This window comes from Rhinolophus sinicus, chromosome 18 (assembly GCF_057876585.1).
Source record: "Rhinolophus sinicus isolate RSI-liver-muscle chromosome 18, RSI-T2T, whole genome shotgun sequence".
In the NCBI taxonomy this organism is placed as follows: domain Eukaryota; kingdom Metazoa; phylum Chordata; class Mammalia; order Chiroptera; family Rhinolophidae; genus Rhinolophus; species Rhinolophus sinicus.
In genome coordinates this window covers 51,492,296-51,515,000 of record NC_142518.1, presented here as the reverse complement: position 1 = coordinate 51,515,000, position 22,705 = coordinate 51,492,296, and the positions used below count along the sequence as shown (strand labels likewise).

The 22,705-nt window shown below is 35.2% G+C and overlaps 1 protein-coding gene across 2 annotated transcripts in view; it reads left to right on the top strand.

Moving 5' to 3' along the window:
* Nucleotides 1–22,705, top strand: part of POF1B (POF1B actin binding protein) — an 83,961-nt gene that overhangs the window by 5,292 nt on the left and 55,964 nt on the right. For both annotated transcript variants that reach the window (XM_019717430.3, XM_019717429.3), the window contains exons 3-5: nt 10,591–10,665; nt 13,213–13,293; nt 20,891–20,992. In XM_019717430.3, coding sequence (XP_019572989.3) covers nt 10,591–10,665; nt 13,213–13,293; nt 20,891–20,992 — 258 coding nt within the window. The remainder of the gene's footprint in view (nt 1–10,590; nt 10,666–13,212; nt 13,294–20,890; nt 20,993–22,705) is intronic.

The following is a 22,705-nucleotide window of genomic DNA, read 5'->3' as shown; positions in this document are numbered from 1 at the left end:
AATGGCAGCTTGCCTTGGCAAATTCTGTCAGCATAAATATCAGGTGGTTTTTAAAGATATTGCCCCTTTGGAAACTGTTTGGCCTAGAATGTTCCTAAGTCACTATTATTGCTTTTAGTGATTTTCATAGTCATCAGGACTGACAAGAGTATCCACAAGGCTCCCATGTTTTCTTATATTGAACATTATATTATTTATTAGTTTTAAAATTTAGACACCATGAAAGAGTCCCATGTTCATTTCAACAAGCTTCCAAATATTTACAGAATAAAGTCCTGTACTGCGTATGTAATCTCTGTTTATTACCTAATTCTCATTCCCAGTAGTCTCACCATCTCGCCTGTATCTATTGCACGAAGGTCTTGAACTCTTTGATCAGAGCTATCAATAGGAAATCTAAAGCCAATAGGTATTGACTGAAGAGGTTCATATTTTACAGTCTAAAGATCAATCACAGAGAACATTGTGTAGAGATAATGCCCATACAAATGAATCTATGTGGAATGTCTCAGGGAATATTGCAAATAATAAATATGCCATGATGAGGCAGACTTTGGCAGAACCAAACTTTGAAACAGTCTAGTATAGTGGCTAAGAGTGTAGGCTAAGGTTTAAATTTCTTGGGTTTAATTCCTGGTTAGAGAGCTTGCTAACTATATGCCTCAGTTGCCTCATGGGGCAATAGTACCTAACTCATTGGATTGTTGTTAGAGTCAAATGCAATAATAAATGGTAGAAAACACACAACACAGTGCCTGATAGATAGTGTTAATGCTATATTACCTAGAATAAATTACTTGACCTCTCAGGACCTCAGTGTTCTCATTTGTAAAGTGAGGCCAATAATACCTTCTTTCAGGGTTGTAGTGAGTATTGAAGGACATAACATGTGAAGGTGTCCAGCACAATGTCTGGCACAGAGTTAGCATTCAATAATTCTTTCCATTGGTATTAATTTATAAAAATATAACCAACAAAAGCCTCTAGGTACATAGTGAAAATAAGTTCATAAACTAAATGATTAGTCTATAAAGGAAGAGTTCATTTCACACCAGAAAGATTAGGTGAATGCATGCTTGTAAAGCTTATTAGGGCTCTACTAGCTAAGAAAGACTAATGAGGAAAAACATTAAAACAATTTTCTAATTCTCATGGTATATGATCAAAAGACTGGAAAGCAGGAATATATTTATAATGTTTACAGGTATAAATATTCTTTAGAAGGATATTTGGAAGTTCTCATGCTCTTAGAGTCTTTGAACTTGAACCTCAATATTTGAGATGGAGACTTTTTAGTCCGTAGATTTTTTTTTCTTTTTCCTTTTAAAAATATAGTCACTCTGAACATGAAAACTGGCTTGGTTGCTTGCAGTCTGCCTGTCATCTAATGTTTCCTCTAGAATTGCACCTTCAATAGCATGTGAGTATTTACATGTAAATTAATTAAAATCAAATAAAGTTAAATACATATTCAGTTTCTCAGTGGCACATTTTAAGTGCTCAAACAGCCACATGCAGCTAGTGGCTACTGCATTGGACAGCCCAGGTAAAGAACATTGTAGAGAAGTCTACTGGACACTGCAAATCTATATATTCAAGCTGTTCATTTAAACATAGAAATACCTCTAAAACTATCACATTCAAAAAAATTCATGGTGGTACAAATGTGTGATCACAGTGCTGCCAATTTGTGTGATCAGTTATAATGGGCACATAGAAATGAAACAAAAAACGAAGCCACAAACTCTCAAAGTGTACGTTTAGAGTGACTATTTCAGTGGGAGAATTAAATTCATAAACCTTTAATAAAACAGCTTGAGTGAAAGAGTTTTATATATGTATGCATGTATGTATCAATCTGTCTATCTATCTGTATAATTTTCCCAGAACCTCACTTTTTAACAAAGCAAATGGTTAAGAAGTGGAAAAAAGATGAAAAATAACCCCCCTTAATCAAAATGCATTTTCCATTCTTTGGGGCACATGATCTGGGTTTCATAGCTTCTCTGGAACTATCTCTCTCCCTTAACCTTCTGAATTAATTTTAAACTTTAGTAAATAAAGTTCAAAAGTCATTCCCATTTTTACTGATGACGTAACCAAGGCACAGAGATATTATGTGACTTGCTCAAGTTCATATAGCTAATATGTGGTAGAACTAGGATTTCAACCTAGAAGTCTAGTTCCAGGTCTATGCTTCTAACCACCACACTACACTGTATATTCCTAGTCTATACATTTGACTCTTATTTATGTCACAGTTTCCAATATCTGATCCTTATTTATACTTCATGATTATTTTCTTATATGTGCTCCCTTTATGAACTACCTGAAATCTTTTGGAACATAAGCCAGGGCATAAGTAATGTGAATGAACATTTCAATGCTTTTAAAATATTATGTTATTTATCAAGAAGGAAGATATTTTTTGCTGCTGTTCAGAATTCTTTCTTATATTTTTCTCATATATTTTATTGATTGTTTTGTATAAAAATATACAAGGCTCCATCACTGGGTAATAAGTTGATTAATTCTTAGTTATTTAAAGACTCTTAAATGCTTTACCAGAACTTTGATAGAAATATTATGAAGAAATAAAATCGGTTTGTACCTTATTGTGGAGTTTATGATCTCAGCAATAAAATGGCATTTGATTTGTAACTTAGAATCTTTTAAAAATCTTTGATAATCGAGTTCCAAAGTTATATTTAACCTCCTAGCCTTGATGTTCAAGGTCCTCCTTAGGACAGTCCCATCCTACTTTTACAGTCTTATCTCCCACTACCCACTTCCGCCCTCCTGTGTTCCAGACACAGTGTACTACTCTCTGTTTCTTGAACAGTGAGCATTTTGCTTCCCTCCAACCCCCACCTATGTTCACTCCATTCCTTGCTCTGGAAACATTCACCCAGCTCTCACATTTCTGCTGGAATTCTACCTATCTCTCAAAATCCATCAGGAAAGTCATCTCCTTCAAGATATCTTCTCTAACCCTGAATCGTATTACCCTCTTCTCAGTTCTGTCCTTCATTCTCAAATCCATCCCAGAGGTAGTCTCCTTTTAAAACGAGTATCACTTTTCATTATTTAACTGTAAGTACTTATGATATCAACTAGTATATTATTGCTGCAGTCTTTCTTCCCCTCCACCATGGACTGTACACTTGGAAGGCTGAAATATTTAAAAATCAAAACTCAAAGACAAATCAAAATAAATGTTTTGGGGAATAGAATGGAACTGAATATTCTCTCTCTCTCTCTCTCTCTCTCTCTCTCTCTCTCTCTCTCTCTCTCTCTCCCCCTTTCTCTCCCCTCTACCCCCTCTCTTTGTGATTATGGCTTGCAAAAATGTCTGAATGTGGCTGCCAACACTGGTTTTAATAAAGATATACGACTAGGATTGTTTATAGGTTTCGCTCTTCTGTGCCCTTTCTTTGAGTTGAAAATGGAAAGTAGGACACAAATTGCCTCTTTAAAAAAGTGAACAACACATAAAGTAAATATAAGGAAGCTATTTAATAAGTCAATTAGTTTTCTGTTCTGGTTGTTGGGTCCCATTAAGCATCTGGATTTGATTTATTTATATTTGATTTTTACTTTTTTTCCCTGTGGACAAATATTGATGATTAGTGATTATGGCAAATGTTGTTAAAGGGTTAATGATTCTGATCTGTCATCATTTCATTTCCTTCGTATCTTGTGGTACTTCCTTTAAGCAAATTAGCCTGAAAGTTCTAATTTGCCTGCTTATAAAGATATTCCCTCTACCTCCTCTGCTATTGAAATTCTGTCTAGGTGAAGTGTTTTTATTTATTGAATCTTACTCAGTTACTCTGTAATTGTTTTCACATGTCAGTTATATGCCCCAAGATTCCCTCATAAAAACTACTAGTACTGTTCAGTACTCATTCACACAATAAAATACATTTAGAACTTTCCAAGGAAAGATTTTTGTCCTCATATTATTTACCCATTTCTTTCCTAACACAGACTTCAGCTTGGATGTATAGGTTCCTCCATAAAATTATTTAAAACTCTTCACAAACCTAATTACATCTAAGAATATGTTCTCTAGAAAAGTTGCTTAAATTGCCTATACATGCCTCATCACTAGTCTGCCAAAAAAAATCTTCAATGACACCCTATAGATTTCTTAATCTGACTTTCAAAGCCCGCCATTATCTGGCTCCTAGGGACCTTGCTTCCTGGAAATACCCTTCTAGTGTTCTGTGTTTCAGCCAAAATGTAAACCATTGTTCTCTAAATATAGCCCCAAATTTTCCACAGTTATGCCATTTTCATGTTGCTGTTACACCTGAAATGCTCCTAACCCCCATCCTCACCAATGTATATATGCTGAAATTATACCAGTTTTTCAAGACCTTCCTCAAGTATAATCTTGTGATGAAATCTCAAATTGTCCCAGGCTGAAGCTCTCTTAGCCCTTGAAACTTGTTTTTCCCCTTGAAACTTCCATAGTAAGTTGCTTATAGCTCTTACGGTACTCTATTGCTATTTATAATAGTTTTTACCCACTAACTGATTATAAGCTTGGTGAGAATAGAGAGTATACTCTATCTTTTACATCTCTTTCAATATCATTACATAATGAATGTCGAACAAATAACTTAGTTGCACATATAACCGATCCAGTAAAAATAATGCCTCACATTAATAGATGGTATGTTTTATTTTTCAAATGTTTTTACATAGGTTATTTACTCACCAGAATTCAAAAAATAAAGTAGAAAAGGCATTATTACAATCATTGTACAAATTATACAGTGTACAAATAAAAATAAGCATCGTGTATTATTTGTTGTACAAATAAAGAAATCAAGGCTCAAATAGCTCAAAATAACATTTCCAAGTTAGAACAGCTAGTTAATGAATGCCCTGGGTTTAAGAACCAGCTCTGGACATTTTCACTGCACCTGCTATCTCAATTACTTAGGTACTAAAGCATTTTCAATTTGAACAGGTTTATATTTTTTGGCTTCAGCAAATCATTTAATGATTCCCCTTATCGTATTTTTCCCATTCTAATGTTCCATTATCAGAGTGGAAAGTATCAAAAATGTATTAGAGGACAAAAATAGTTTCTGTTCTGATTTCCAAGGTCTTACCCTGAAATAGTCCTCAGAGTATGTCCTAAATTTTAAAGATTTCCCTTCTACCTAAAGGAGAATAACACTTCTCTAACTTCTGCTTTACCTTCTTCCTCCACTGCACTGAGCTACTCAAAAGAGCTCTCACTGAGGTAAGTAACTGAGAAACTGGGGCCATTTGCATTTCATATGATTTGTTAACTCTAAATAACATAGCTATTTTAACAGGAAAAAAAGATAGCTCTATGACTAGTAAATTCATCCTAGGACAACTAGAGTTTCCCAGTTCTGATGTAGAGTATACCAAGGTATGGACAATTATCTCAAATGATATAGTGAAATTATCCCTGTCACACAGGGCGGCCTGTGGGGTCTCAGCTCCCGCTCCCCACATGAGAACGCAGGATGTGGCTAGACCAAAAAGGGACACCCACGGATCCACAGGTAGGGGAGTCATACTACTATAGTCTCACTGGAGGCTGGATTCACACAATGCGCGACCTGCTGTCCGCTTTTCTGCCAACCGACCAATGACTCTCCTCGACTCCACACCCCACCGCAGCCACGGCAGTTGTATTAGTAGCCAATGGCTCAAGGGTTACAGCTGATGGCCATCTACTACCCGAGCCAGCACCTTTCCACGTGAGGCCGAGAGCCTGGAAACTGCTCTCTGGGGCTCTGTCCCCACAATCCCCAAAAGCAGACTGATTTTAATTCACTTTGGTATTAAAATTGGTAATGCCATATGTACTTTATACAAGGAGGAGGAGGAGGAAGAGAGCCATACAACTTTCCCAAAGTTAAAAATCATTACTTTAGGCCATGTGGGAAAAGCAGGCCTGGATTTTATACTAAGCCTGAACCTACCTAATTATAACAAAATTATTTTCTCCAGACCTCTATCCAAAGAAAGTTACTAACAAGGCAATATTTATGTATTTAGCAAATCTGATCCACAGGACTAAACAATTCAACACTGTGCTGAAAATTTGATCAGAAAAAGCAGGGCCTTCCTGCAAAATTGAAGGGCTTAAGTGATATGAGTAGTCAGAAAAAATTCATTTCTTTTAAAGTTTGGAGGCCTGTGAGCCTACTCTGTAAATATATCATGCAGTTTATTTTAAAAAAATCTATTGAAAACTTGAAAAACAGAAAACATAGTGAGTTATGCTATATACACGTATGTGGCAAAGTATGGTGATTAAGAACATGAGTTCTCGAGTCATGGTACTTGAGTTTCAACTCCAATACCTTAGTATTAACTGGGTGATCTTCAGCTAGTTACTTAACCTGTCCTTGTCTAACTTTACTCATATATAAGATGGTGTTCTAGTAGTTTTATAGTATCTTCTACATGGGGTTGTTTTGAATGTTAAGGTAATCTATGTAACATACTTGGCACAGAAAACTCTTAATAGGTGTTAGTTATTATCATCATGTGGGAACAGAGTGCCAGAGAGCAGTTTCCAGGCTATCTGCTTCATGTAGAAAGGTGCTGGCTTGGGTAGTAGGGCTCGGGTAGTAGATGGCCATCAGCTGTGACTACTTGGCCATCAGCTGTTACCGGTTAGCCACTGACATAACTGCCGTGGCTGAACTAGCAAGGGGGGATTGCAGTTAGCACAGCGGATTGCAGCTAGCAAGTGGGGTTGGTTGGTTGGCCAGAGAAGTGGACGGCAGGTTGCGGATCCAGCAGCTCCTGCTTTCTGTGTCTTCAATCCAGCCACCAGAGAGAATATAGTGGTATGACTCCCCTACCTATGGCTCCGTGGGTGTTCCTTTTTGGCCTCACCATATCCTGCGTTCTTATGTGGGGAGCGGGACCAGAGACCCCGCATGCCACCCTGCATGACATATCATCATTATCATCATCATCATCAAAGGAAAACAAGGCTGACAGGTTTAAAAATGTGAAATTGTTTTCTTCTCTATGGAAAGAGAAGTTGGGAATGATCTACATTCACAGAATGTTAGAAATAGAAAGGAGCTCAAAGATCCTCTAATTCACACTAACCCACACCCATACTCCGTTTCTCACATGAGGAAACTGAATCTCAGGGAGATGACATGAGTTGGTCTATATCACAGAGCTGGTTGATAGTATGATTAGAAGTAGAACCCAGGATTCCTGATTCCAAGTCCAGGATTCTTTCTAGTATATTATGATAGTCACCACCACCCCTCCCCCAACTCTTGATTATTTTGTTATAAGGAATGTGGGGCTGTGGCACGGAGGGCATATGCACAAAAGATGTAGCTATTCATTGAATTTAATGATTTTAACATGAAGGATTTAGGTAAGCTATATACAGATGAGTGACACTGAAAATTAAACACTGATATAGGTTATCAAGAGAGAGATTTAGACTCCTATTCCTGGGGTGCCTTTAAAAGTTTGGCATCCTCTTCATTCACAAACATTTTTGAGGCAAGGGCTATTTGTGGAATGACTTGCTGCTATCCTGCCCAAAGCTAGATACCACTGAAAGTACCTTTCAGCATCAAGATAATGCTCATTTTGGACATTTACTCAGACTATCTTACCTAATTTTGTGGACTTCCAGGGAAAAAGCGTTTTCTTTAACAAATCTTTCTGAAATTAATAAACTTTACATTCAGCTAGTTTTTTTCTACCTTATAATCAGCCTAATACGGCTACAGTTTGAATTCGTTCTGGTCGACACCATATGTCTTAATCTATTTGACCTATATTAAGCTGCTACCTTAATATTTTACTTTTTGAAGCTATTCCATTTGTCCTGTTACCGTGAGGGTTGTAAGCTACATTTACCTAGATCAGTTCTAATAATGAAGGCTCAAAATAATTAAGTAAATTATAATCTATGGAGTTAATGTACCAGCTTTCTAAGTATAAGAAGATTGAATAATTTCTTTATTGTAGGATCAGACTAATCTTTGTGCAAATGCACCAATTTGCCTTTTAAATATCTACTATCTTGGCATCTGAATAAAGTAAACCTGCCTGTACTACTATAAATAAATGTCCTAAAGGTGAGATATAGATATAGATATAGATGTAGATATAGATACAAATATAAATATGTGTGTAACTTAGGTTAATTTCTGCAAGTTTATAAAATTTCTCAGTACACTCTTTTAGCTTAAAAGCTAGCCCTATTGGCTAGTTAATTTCATTCTGCTCAATTTGCCAATGTCATCAGATTTGAATTGGTTAAAAGGAGGGGGAAAAACTGCCATTTATAGAACTCCTGTCAGGTGCCAGGCAGTGTGTACAAACTGTCTTTTCAAAATGATTCTACTATTACTGGCCCCAGTCTAAAAAGGCTAAAAAGTTGCAGAAAAGCATCCTCCAGACATGAGTACTTTTATGCACTCCTGGTGGATGTGCATTGGTATAGCCATTTGGGAAATCAATTAGGCGGTATCTGTTAACATGAAGGATTCACATACTCTGTGCCACAGGATCCCACTTCTTTGTCAGATTTTAGAGAAATAATCACACTACACAAGGATGCTTATTCTAATACAGAAAACCTGGAACAATTTAAACCTTGATAAACAAATAAACATTATGGGACATTATGTATTAATTTAAAATAATGAATTAAAACATGTATCTAATCTACAATACAAGAAATATTGTTTAGCTTACTTTGCAGAATAATAAAAGCAATAAATATTGTTATTTATACATATATACCAGGGGTGCCAAAAAAAAGTATACAAGTGGACACTTTGGTCAACGTAGCTCAAGCAGTAGTTTGCCAAAATCCAGGGGTGTCCAAACTGTGGCCCACAGGCCAACTGCGGCCCGCAATCCATTTTTTATTGGCCCGCAGCAAATTCCAAAAATATATTCAGTTTACTTAAATAAACCAGGTAAGGCAATACGTACTTCACCTCGAGTGAGTGGCCCGGCTGTTTGTGTATTTTACTGCATATGGCCCTTGGTAAAAAATTTTGAAAAATGTTTAGACACCCCTGCCATAATCAGAAGTGTCTGGATGCTGATGTAACCACTTTGAACACCTCTTGTAATTGCAGAAGTCAAATGTGACTTGTATTCATCTTTTGTTGTTGGTATAGAGTATTGCAATTTTAATACAATTTCCCTTTCTTAAAATATGTATACATATTTTTGGCACACTGTATTTATGTAAAGATACACTTGACAATGATGGTTACTTCTGGGTAAGGGATTTGGATGCAGGGAGGATGGTTAAGGGAAGATCTTTGGCTTCATGGTTAAGGGAAGATCCATATAAAATTTTGTGTTAGAATGTATTCATGTACTATTACATAACTAAAAGATACTCCTTTTTTTTCTTGTCTCTCTGAACCTTCTCATGTTGGATCTGAGGGCCAAACTGACCTTGTATGTATTTGTAACCATTTTCCTAAACTGAAGAACATGTACCTGTTTAGTCTACAATCTATAATTCTCTGCATTTGTCTGAGCAATTTTCTTCAGCTACCAGCAGGAAATCTGGGAGCATATCCAAAGTTTGCCTTAGAATATTAAGCTTGCAATAGTGCTGTTGATGTAACAGGGGGAAGGGAAGAGGAAACATTACAAGTTAACCAAAGGAAAAATAAAAGAAAAACCACAGTGTGCAGAACATTTGGCAGTTTGAGTAAACGTATAGTCCTGTTGTAAGAACAGCATGTTATACCTACATTATAACTATACTACTTCCATATGAGTCTGTCAGCATTTCCTTTGTAAACCTGTGATTCTGGTTTTCAATAGCCACCTTGTTCTAAGGAAAAAAATATGTTTTTACCATTGTGGGAATATATTCTGGTGTTCTGTCAATTGGTTGTAAATTATGTTAATGTAAGAAGAGATTGAGTGATACTATCAACTTTTTGCACGCTATTAAGCTATACAGCTTTGCTGATTTGGGAAAACATAGAGAAAATGCCAACATAATCAATAGAGTCACCTTTTGTCTGATCATTATTAAAATCATACTTTTATGGATCATTTTATAATATCAGAACCTATTCTTTGAAATTAAACCAGAAGCAGACCAGATAAAGCATAATCAAGAGTCAAGCTTGAAGGCAGTAGTTTTAGTTAAGTATTCAAAGGTAGTTCCCTATATTGGTTTGAGAATTTTTACTTTTAATGTTTTTGATTGATAAATTTTGCATCTTGTTGATTGTAGACATCTAATACATGGGGGTCCATATTAAAACAGTTCTCAAAGAAAAAGGAAAAAAAAAGATGCAACCTAAAAGCACAGGAAGAATGTATTATTATAAAAGCAATCTAGAAATTCTTTTATCATTAGGTTACTTGCAAAACTAACAAAGGAATTCAATAACGCACTCATTGGATAAATGAACATCCTCTAAGAAAGCATAAAATAACTTTCTTATTTCTGACAAATTGGGTTATTATAAAAATAAAGAAAAACAATATCTCAAGAACACAATACATTCAAATGACACTGCTCAATAACAATTTCTGAACCCTTTTTGTTTCTCTCAACAGGAACTCCAGTCTCCAAGTCTGAAAATATCCACTTGTGCCCCAAGCACTCTGCATATAACCCAAAATACTGAACAGGTAAAAGAATTTATAGATCACATTCGATTTTCTTTTTACATAAACCTTGATCACATGTTTAAACAACCTTTAGGCCCTCCACGTTCTCAAAATGTCAGGAACGTAAAACTAAAAATGGGGTTCTCACACATGAGCATCAACTGAGCCCATTAAAGGAATGTGAAACAAGTGCTGACAGAAGTTCTGTGAACTGATATTTCAGTTTCATTGTCTACTCAATCTGATTGCTTTTAGTTTGAGTGCAGTTTATTTTTAGCCAATGATCTCCTTGTGATTATGTATATTTTAAGGGTCCTTGATTTGAGCACAAATAAAGTACCTAGATCTTGGATTGACTGAGGACCTCACTGTGTGAGTGGTAGTACTCTAAGTTTACATTTGGAGAGAGACTAACTTACAGGGTCAGACCTAGCCCTTCTCAAGTGTGTTATTTAAAAGACATGCAAGAGTCTGGTTCCCTTAGCATTTATGACCTAATAATCCCACTTTTAAGATTATTCTTGAGTCTAGGCAGTATATCTTTAAGAAGTACTATGATGATAATGAAATACCATGTTAACAAATATGTGTTTAATGAGCTAGTCACCCTATAGTAAAAAGCAAATTCTAGGAAAATAAAACATCTTAAGTTTGTTCCTACATAAGAGGGGAGTATAAGGGATTTGGAGGATAAGAGGGAGAAAGATGCTGTTCTAAGAAAACAGGCCTGCCCTGTTTTGATGAGGTGCCAGGGTGTGCGTGTGCACTTGGGCAGTATAGGGATAAATGGACAAAAACTGGTCTTTAGACCTTGGGTACAGTAAGTAAAAGATGATATTATGCAGAACAAATAAGATTATCAAAGAAAAGTTTGACTACCACCTCCCAATTTGGCCTAACCTAGAGCAGACTAGCATGTGTCACATATATGAGAAAACAGGACAGTGGGATAAGGGCTACAACTGAGTTAATATTGGGGCCCTATGGGAACACCAAGGATTATAATATTACCTTGGAAAAGTAAGTCCACTTGAATCACAGAGCTGTTCACTATACTCAAATCCAGTCAGAAAATTGCCTTAACTGCTGTTTTTCATGATAAAGGGCTTTAAAATCGGGTTTACTATATGTTTTATTTATTATAATTAAAAAATACGTTTATTGTAGAAAATTGTGGAACTATAAAAGAATATAAAGAAAAAAAATTAAAATCACTAATTAACCCATCCCTTACCCAGAGATTCTACTCTCAACATTTTGTTATTTTCTTTCATTCATTCAAATAAAAACTTGTGATCATTCCATATATGCACTTTCATATCTTCATTTCTCACTTAACCTTATATAATATTGTGAACTTTTTTCATGTAAATTTGTATTACTCAAGATCATTATTTTAATGGCTACTCATTTCAGCTTATGGATAAGTAGTTAATTTTTCCCCTCTCCATAGGAAAGTGCTCCTCTTACTGTACCTTATCAGCATTATTATTTTAAAAATGTCTCCAGTTAAAATAGGGTATTCTTTTTTTAAATTAAATGTATTAAGGTGACAATGGTTAGTAAAATTATATAGGTTTCAAGTGTACAATTCTATAATACATCATCTATATATCACATTGTGTGCTCACCAGCCAGAGTCAGTTCTCCTTCCATCACCATATATTTGATCCCCTTTACCCTCATCTCCCACCCCCCTTACCCTCTGGGAATCACTAAACTATTGTCTCTGTCTATGAGTTTTTGTTTCTTTATTTGTTTGTCTTGTTCCTTTGTTGTATATCCCACATATCAGTGAAGTCACATGATTCTCGACTTTTTCTGTCTGACTTATTTCGCTTAGCATAATAATCTCAAGATCAAAAAATATATATGGTATTCTCTTGTTATGTTTATTTGTTTCCTCGTTTGGTTGAATACTTTGTTGTTTATTAACCATTTGCTTTTCTTCTTTTATAAATGTTTATCTTGTTTGCTTATTTTTCTATTAGTGTGAAGACATTTTTTTCTCACTGAGATATAAAAACTCTCACTGTATTAATACTATCTACTCTTTCCATCAAAAGTTTACAAATGATTTTGTTCTAGTGTTTTGTCTCACTTTAATATTGTTTATGGCCCTCCTACACCCAACATTGAAGATTTAAGTGTTTAAGTACACACACACACACACACACACACACACACACACACACACACACTTTTCTCTTTGCATTTCCTTCCATTTTTTTTAAATATAGGATATCCTTTTCAAACAGAAGCTCTAGTTAATAGACATTAAGCTATATTTTCTTCTAATAATGTGGGGGTATTTACAATGAAAGAAGTATTTCAAAATTATCATCGAATATAATTTAGAATGCGTGATAAATTTACCATGAAATGAGTACAATAGAAATACCTAGTACAGTGATGAACACATAAATATGCTTTCATATGTGTTTTTTAAATTGAAATTTAAAAATGACTTTAAAAATTTTACTCTGAAAATTGCTCCCTATTATTATTGATGCCTCCAAGGTCACTAAATAACTATAATTATATGCAACTTTTATCTGTTCTTCACAGGAACTCCATTCTCCAACAATGAAAATCACTACATATCCACAGACCACTATTAGGAGATACATAGTACAAAATCCTGACCAGGTAAACTTACATGCAAACTTGTGTCCCAACCTGTAATTCCTTAGAAGCTGATAACTTAAACAAGAAGGGTGAGTCAGTTACGATATCCATAAAATCAGATTGTTGGACTTTCTTCTGGTTATAAAGTTAATTTCTAATCATGTTTAATTCTAGACAACCATGTGCCTGTACATTCTGACTCAGAGATGCAACAGTTACAAACAGTGGAATTCCTTGGGTTATAAAGTCTTTCTCCTTCTGTAGCCCCACCCCTGTGCTACAAAGGATTTTTGTGCACTTTGAACCAAAGAAAAAAGGGACAAAGTTCTTTCATAGGCTTCGCATAAAAACTATCTGTTGTTATATCAAGGATTGGAGTCTTTAGTCTATTTAGATTTTCCAGGAAGATATGGGTTAGGAAGATGAAAATGAAAAGCCAAATTTCAAATGTGTCTCAATGTGTTTGTTACCTATAGTATATCAACTTCTGTGCCTATAAATGAGCTCTTTTGAAAATTACATAACTATATTTTCTACTAAAAAGTATATATAACCTTATAGTCTACAAACTAGGATATTATTGTCTGTTTAATTTTGAGGATAAAATTAAGAAAGCTGTTTTTCACACAGTAATAAATCTTCCTGAAAACATGTATACACACACACATACTTGCACACACACACACACACACACACACACACACACACACACAGCCCTTCTTTAGCTACAACAGGAGGTTCTTTGCTTCAGCTGTGGAAAGCAAAAGGTTAAATTAGGGTAACACACTTGGTACTATCTATTCTAGGTGGGTGGGGAGAATGTACTATTCTTCTGTTTGTATCTATGTCCCCTCTTCTTTCTTTCTTTATTTAAAAATTATTTTCTCATGTTTCTTTAGCTAGGGAGGCTGTTAGTTGTGCATGTCTATATGTGTGTGAACCTGTGACCATGTGATCTCTGTTTTGGAGGTGATTGATTTGGACATTTGTTTGAGTTTTCATATATCTATGTAAATGTCAAAAGAGAATGTGGTTGTAGTAAAGCAGCTGCTTGTTCCTTCTTTTGAACAATCAAATGTTTAAGCAACAAATCTGAAAAGTGTATAGGGAAGGGAACCATGAGAGTGTGTCTCTTTCTTGGCCAATCACTTTACCCTTCCCCCCTTCTTTCTCCCTCTTTCTCCTTTTCTTTCACACACAAACTGGAGAATATGCATATTTGGATGCATATTTCACGTGATACCCCTGGCTTTCAAATAATTAATTCTAGATAGTGCTTTTTGTAATAATATGAGAATTACTGTGTTTGCCTAGGATATATCCACAGAGAGATTTAAAATATCAAATCATTTGAATTCCAAACCACTTTGCCAATGATTCTTATGTGACTTTGGATGCTTATTCTTTAGTTCATGGGGAAAGGGAAGATTTAATATTTATTGGATATATACTCCATGTTAGGCAATTTACATGTTTTATCCCATTTAATCCTAAAAAGGTGAGAAAACAGAAGCACAGAGTTCAGTCATTTATTCAATGAATATTTATCAATTGCCTACTATGTATAAAAAATTACCCCAAGAACTGGGGAGAGAGCAGTGAACAAAACAAGGTCCCACTCTTCTGGAAATTTGCGTTTTAACTGGCCCCAAACCATTCAGTTACAAAGAGGCAGAGTTGGAACTGAAATTAAACAATGCAGAGCTGGGAAAGAAACATTTGCAAATTAAGGACAATTGGTCATGTAGGTGATTATGATCCAGAGGCTCACCTACCATATATACTACCACCTTACCTCACCCACTCTCCCCAGCCACGGTGTAATTAAAAAGGCAGAGATATTAGAAGTACGTTTGCAAGTATGTAACACATTTGTAATACTGTACCTCCCTCTGTAAAGGCTTATTGTTATTACGGCTGTGTTCAAATACAAAGAAGCAAATAGTTTCTCAGGGAGAAGACCCAGTAGACCCTTAAAGAAAAATTATCATTTTTAAAGCTTTTAACTCTTTCCATTATAGAGGAATAAAACAAATTTCAACCCCCATGCTTTGTAAACAAAAATAATCTAACTGGTTTTCTAGAGCAGCTTGAAAATCCTGTCTAGATACAGACCCCCCCCCCCTTTTTAATCTAAGTATACACCTTTTTTTTTGCTCATTTAAATTTCCCCAGGAGATGATTCTGGCTTAATTACAATATTTATAATAAGCTAAGCCTCCTAAGTGGCAACTTTATCCTCTTTCACCTCCCAGTTTGTCTAATCATTACTTCTCCTCCCTGTAATTAAACTGATCTCAATCCACTTTTCTCGTTTTGATTTCCTTCAACCTCTATTTAGCCTTTTTATTTTTGGTTGTTTCTGATCTTCCTTCTTCATTTATTGTTATTTTAGTCAAAGGATTTACGCAGTCTGGTACATAACTTGACCCAGAAATGAAGGAAATAATTTTGTTCCATCAAGTAGATAGAGTCCATTTGATATTAATCAGTTCCATTTATTTTCCAGTTGGGGAGTTCCTACTGTAGGGAGAGCACTGTGTACAACCTTCAAATAGGAGGAGGAGAAAAAGGAAATAAGACATGGTTCCCAAACCAAAGAAGCTTACAATTCCTCTCAAGAAGGGAAAGAAATATATTCACAAATAGCTGTGTAAAATACATGGTGGGGTATATGATAGATGCCATGAGAGAAATGCAGATGAAACCTTATTGAAGTTTAGAGATTGGAAATAACACATTTGTTTGGGAGGAATCAGAGAAGGGTTTGTTGTGGCATTCAAGATATTATTACAATTAACATCGTTATTAGTGTCATTTTTCTAATGAGGAAACTAAAGCTTAAATAAGTATGACTTGCTCAGACTTTCTGACTCCAAATCTACATTATTTGTCTTTTCTGACAGTTATTCTGGGAGTAGTTTTGACAAGATCTGATAACTTATATTGGATATGGAGTTAAAAGACGAAGAATAAATATGATCCTAAGCTTTTTTAGTTTGAAATACTGGGAGTATGGTAGACAAATTAAAAGTATTAAAAAGTGAGGGGTAGAAGAAGCTGGTTTGGGAAAGGGGGAGATTTGATATTTGATCCAGTAGCATTTCAGGTGCATAGAAGGAAAGATGCCCAATTAGGCAGTTTAAAATGACTCAAAGAAAGGTCACACTTGAGATAGAAACATGGGAGGTATTTCTCTTAAAGTTATCATTGTAGCTGGGGGAATGAGTGAGATCACTGAGGGGAGAGGGCTGAGGTTAACACCTTGAGAAAGTCCTACTTTAAGGGAACAGAAGAGAGGAGCCACAGGCAGAGGAGTTGTCAGAGAGGGATATGAACACAGAGTGACTGAAGTAAATAGAGAAAGGGGGTGGTCAACTGTCTCAAATGACCAAAAAAGCCAAGGAAGATGAGGTCTGAGAATAGAGTTGGACCATTACGAAAGCAGTGGTATTTGAGAAAGTATTTTTGGTATACCTGTGGAGGCAAAATCCAGATATTAAAAGTTAATGGGTAAATAAATCAAGAAGAAATGGAGGATTAAGTGAGGATTACTCTTCCCAAAAGGATACCTAATATTGATCAAAGGAAGGAGAGATAGGATATTACCTCAAGGAAAAAACAAAATCTTGGAGCTCTGCGAGATTTGTAGACAGACGGAAAGAACCAGCAATAAGAATGACTAAACATGCAACAGAGAATGCGGACAAATGGGATAAGATTCTGGAAGAGACATGAGGGGATAGGATTCCAGGTACAGACAGAGAAGCAACATGGGAGTGGGGGAAGAGGAGTATGTCATTCTCTGTAATGAGATGGAAGGAGAAAAAAACTAAAGAGAGATTTCTGAGGTGGGGAGGAAAATGAAGGAATCTCACTGGATAGATTATCTGGGTTTTCTCAATAAGTGGAAGGAGAATGTGGGAGCATAAGCATAGGGGATTGAGGAAAATGAAAAGATTTGTAACCACAATTGTAAAGAATTTAATGAATACAAGTATGATTATGAAGGTTGGCAGGGCCTCCTAAATTTGGATGACTTGAATTTGTACTGAGCCAAATCCGCAATCTTGTTTTTTCTTCAGCAAGATTTCATGGCCTGGGAACAGCAAAGTAGACGTTGGGGTTTATGTACTTTGTTAGATGTGAGAACTACTGCCAGAGGTTCTAAAAGTAACAATTATAATTATAAGATCAGCCATCTTTGAAAACACCTGTTAATTTTTAGGGTGGCTCTGGCACCAATTCAAATGTACAGATAGAAAAAATTAAGCTGCCAAAATAGTAAAACTGTCCAGCAGCTCATTTGTGAGAAATGTAAAACTTCTGATTAAATTTATTTCGCTGAATTGTTTTACACAGACTGATTTATTTATAGTAGTATTTGGTTTTACCTTTTTATAGATTTTGGGAAAATAACAGTCCCCTAAATTTGGAAGTTTATTTTTTTCAATAAGTTATTTAAAATAATAAGCCCAACACATTTTAGGAAGAATCAACACTGTCAACACCTAAGCCATTTTTCTTCTTAAAAAATAATGGTTCAGCATTTATAGTGAACTTTAGTTCACAGAGAAATTTTCATGCTTTTGCTAAATTTATTTTTCCCTTCTCAGAACATGCTTATATCCTTAAGGTAAAGGTTCATCTCATCCCTTCTCACCCAATTACCTGTTCATTCACTATACGGTATTCAAGAGGGATAAAATCCCTGCCTTCAGTAAGCCTACTTTTGTATATGTTTTAACTTGATATCCTAGAAAAAGTCTAACACTATTCTCCTAAGTTATTTTAAATGCAGTATGGGGTTTAAATATTATTTTACTACATTATTAAAAGACAATGTCATTTGTATATTAAAATTATAGGTTAAAGGTACTTTAAAATATGTTAGTTTGCTTGATATAAAGTACTATCCCTATGATAAGGAAATTGATCCACAGAGAATGTAAATGACTTGCCTAAGTTTCCACAGCAAGTACTTAGATGACAGAGGCAGAACTGAATACAGGTTTTATGACTCCTGATTTTTTTCTATTACACCTGTCACCACTAATTTTAGTCATATAATACAATGAATTTATAGTAGTCCAAATTCAATCCACTTTGTAATTCTGAAGCAGTTATACCTTCACTCACTTTCTCACTGGTTCTTGAAATGTCTCTTCTCTTGATTTTATGACATTTTTCTTATTCTCATACCTCTTAAGTTTTGTCTAGTTCTGTCTTTGATCTTCACTTGCCTTTTCAGCAATTGCATGGGTTTAACTAGAACTTCTAAGTGTATGATTCTGAAATCTAGAACTATAGCCATGAGATCCCCATTTAGTTCCATACATGTGTTTTCAATGGTGTGCTGGACATCTATGCCTGAATGCCCACCTGCACATTTTTTGTAAAAGAGCCTCTTTGATAGTTCTTTGCAATAACTTGACAAATATTTAAGGGGTTACTATGCACTATGTACTTCGGTAAGTGTTACAAGGAATAAAAACATGAACCAGACCTGGATTCTTACCAGGAGCACATAAAATTCAATTATGTCTCAACATTTTTCTGTTTTTGTTTTTGGCACAATTGGCCATACAGTAGATTCCTCAGGTTCAAGATCTCAGAGTCATCTTTGAAAAGTACTATCCTTCATGATTTACGATAATCTCCTGACTGTCTCTTCACCTGTACTCTTTCCATTCTCCAATTACTCTTCCTGAAGTAGACTTGTCTTTACCTCACACCCTGTTTAGAAGCATTCAAAGGTTTCTCACTGCTTGCAGAACCAAGCTCCATCTGCCAAGTATGACCCCTACATACAACTTACACTTTTCCAACCTTGGTATCTTGACTTAATTTGTTTCCTTCACTTGGAATACCATTGTCTTCCATCTCCTCATATCCAAAGCCCATCTTAACCTCTCAAATGCCATCTGAGCCAAGTAACCTAACTGAGCACTGCCAAATGATACTCAATTTTTCTCTTCAAATTCCATCCCATAAGTTATTTCTCTGTACCATACACTTGCCACTTTCTGCTTTGTATTATATATCTATATATCTATATCTATGTGTCTATATCTATATTTGTGTTCATATGTCATCTAGACCAGTGATTAACAAAACTTTTCTGTAAAGGGCCATATAATAAATATTTTAGACTTTAGTGGCTACATAGGGCCTCAGTCTTCTTTCCTTTTACTTACAGTCCTTTAAAATTTAAATACCATTCTTAGCTTGAAAACATCACAAAATAGGCTTCTGACTATAGTTCAATGAACCCTGATCAATATTCAATGCCCCTGGTAATAATTTAAGTTTGATTCATGCTTTATAACATTTAGCAGAGTATATTATGTGCATAGTAAGCTCTTAAACTTGTGTTACATGATTGCAAATAACTACTAAAGGGGATTTTTTTACAACATCAACAAAAAAAATAGCTTTTATGTTAATCTATCTAAATATATCCATCTTTAGATTTAGTAATTAATCAGCTAGTCAAATTTAATCAGTTATGTTTTTGTTTTTTTTACCAAAACATCCCAGGGACATTTAGTTAAAGCACCCTTTATTCAAACGTGAATACAAGAAGTATACAGCTTTAGGTTCAAGAATGTCTTGTCTTTTCAAAAACCAGTGTTTTAGTCTAGTTGTTCTAAGATATTTTACAACAACAGACTATAAAAATGCTAGCATATTTTGTTGATTTTGAAATGGTCGTAAACATAGTAACTGGTAACAGCCTTAACCAATCCCCTTCTAAACTGTTCCCCTGTATTACAAAAATAGACGAATGCAATATTTGGTTTGTAACAAAACAATCCCAACACCCCATATGAAAACCAAAAGAAGGGAAAGGAATATAGTACACATTATATTTAATTTAGATTCCCTGTCTGATTCTTATTAGCTCCTCCCTGGTTTCTTTCAGATCTCGGACATGTCACCAGCCTTTATTTCATTGGCTGACATCTTCTAAGAACTTGCATAATACTACATCAGTTTAGTTGATTATATGGAGATACAGTGGCTCTTAAAACCCCTGCTTTGTTCTCAGTGTTCAAAACACGTGTTGTACTGGGAGCTTTAGGTTTGATTATAATCACAAGTAAGAACTGTACACTTCAAAGGTACCCATATTGAGTTCCATGAAAAAAAAATCTTTAATATAGTTCTACCTAGTTTACTGCTCAATGGTGCTGAATTATGTTTATTTTGCATTTCTCCGATAATAATTTTGCATAGAAATAAACCTACCAGTGAACACAATTAAAGTGGGGTTGACCTCATGCCTGTCTAACTCAGGGGAAACTTATTATATTAATATCTTGCCTTAGCAACAGAAAAAAATTATCTTTCCCACCTCCTTCTAATTTCTCCCCAAATACTGTGCCAGGCCTAGTTAAATGTAGTAAGAGAAATCCAGATTGTTCTGTTTGGGAAAATAGGCTATCTTTAATACTATTTCCTTACATCTCTCAGAACTTATTGGGATGTCATTATATTCTTCTCCTAAAATCTGCCACTACCTCCGAGTGTATTAGAGACTGGTTATTTGTTAAAGTTAAGCCTCTCCTGAAAATGTACCTTTCAAAGCAAAACATAGTCTTTGCTGTCTTTGTAGGAACCACTGTCTCCATTCGTAAGAGGAGGCCATTTCTTCCCAGGAAACAATGTTATTTATGAAAAAACAATAAGAAAAGTAGAGAAGCTTAATACGGATCAGGTACGTACAATTTATTTTAGGGCTTATTTTGTAAGTGTATACTTTTGAAGTATGAATATTTTAGTAGAGTTAAAGTGGCATTCAATTGTCAGGTGCTAGGCAAGACCACTATGAGTCATAATAATACCTTATTATATTTGCAGCTCTTGATATCATCCTTAACACTTCTATATCCATTTCCTCGTGTGAAGTATTATTGTCCCTGTTTTACTGAAAGGAAAACTGAAGTAAAGATATGTCAATTCACATAGAAAATTAATGGTAGAATCTGAACTTGATGTAAATATCACAATGCTTTGTATGTTTCTTTTAAACTGGTCTCTCGAAAATCATAATTTAAAACATCATAACTTTATCTTAATTCATTTAACATGAAATGAAATTTTAAGTGCATATTTATGAACAGACATGTAAAATACTGTATACTGTAAAAGATCTAGACAACTAAAGCTTCAAATCACATTTTTAAAATTCCATTAAGCTTAACTGTTGCAAGCAGAGTACAAAACTGTAGCAGGGTGATAATTCCATGGCACCTAGAGCCTCCAGTCCTTCAAAGCAGAGTTGTTATTGTAACCAGCAGAGATTTTTACATGATGTGCTCAGTGGATACAAGCATGTCCAGCACAGACAAAGCCTGTGATTTATCTCTTGGATATTCTTGAATTGGACAGTGCATTAGTTTCTTAGGGTTGCTGTAACAAAGTACCACAATCTGGGTGCTTAAAGCAACAGTAATGTATTCTCTCACAGTCCTGGAGGTTAGAAGTACAAAATCACAATGTTGACAGGGCCATCCTCCCTCAGAAGCCTCTAGGGAAGAAACTCTTCCATACCTATCTCCCAGTTTCTGGTGACCTAGGGTGTTCCTTCACTTATAGATATATAACTTTAAGGTTCCATCTTTACATGGCATCTTCCCTGAGTGTCTTCACATTGTTTACCCTCTATTCATGTCTGTCTCTGTGTCCAAATTTCACCTTTTTCATGAGGACACCAGTCATGTTGAATTAGGACCCACCCTAATTACCTCATTTTAACTTGATTAAACCTCTGTAAAGACCTTGTTTCCTAATAAGGTCACATTCTGAGGTACGGGGGGGGGGGGGGGGTTAAGACTTTAACATATCTTTGGGGGTGGGGGGCAGGAGGCACAATTCAACCCCAAACTGACAGTTAAATAATATGGAGTGAATTTTGATCAAAAAATCATTTTTTCGTATACAAATGAAGGATTAAAATATACTAATTTTTAAAAATTTTATTGGCATGAAAACACATCTTATCTTTATGAGTATTTATGAGCAGTTGCCAGATTTATAGGAACTAATACATTATTACTTATATGTTGCTCAATAAAAATAGAGTAAACTCTCAGAATCATAAACATCCAAATCTTTAAGATTCTGGACTGCTTGAAAAGTTGAATATAGTCTGAAGAGTACACATGTCTTCCAGAGGAACAGCAAACTATTTCTGGACATTATGATACCAAACAGAAAAAATTCATCAAATATGTCAGTTCTTCCTCAAGAACTTTCCTCAAGGGCACTTTCCTCAAGCTATCAAATGATAACATTTTTTCTTTATCCAACTCAGCTGCCAAAATAAGTTTGACACATTTTAAATAGTAAGAAATGTTTGAGGCACATCATTTCATGCCACCATTTCCATTTCATGCCACTTCCAACTTCTTGTTTCAAAGAGAATAAA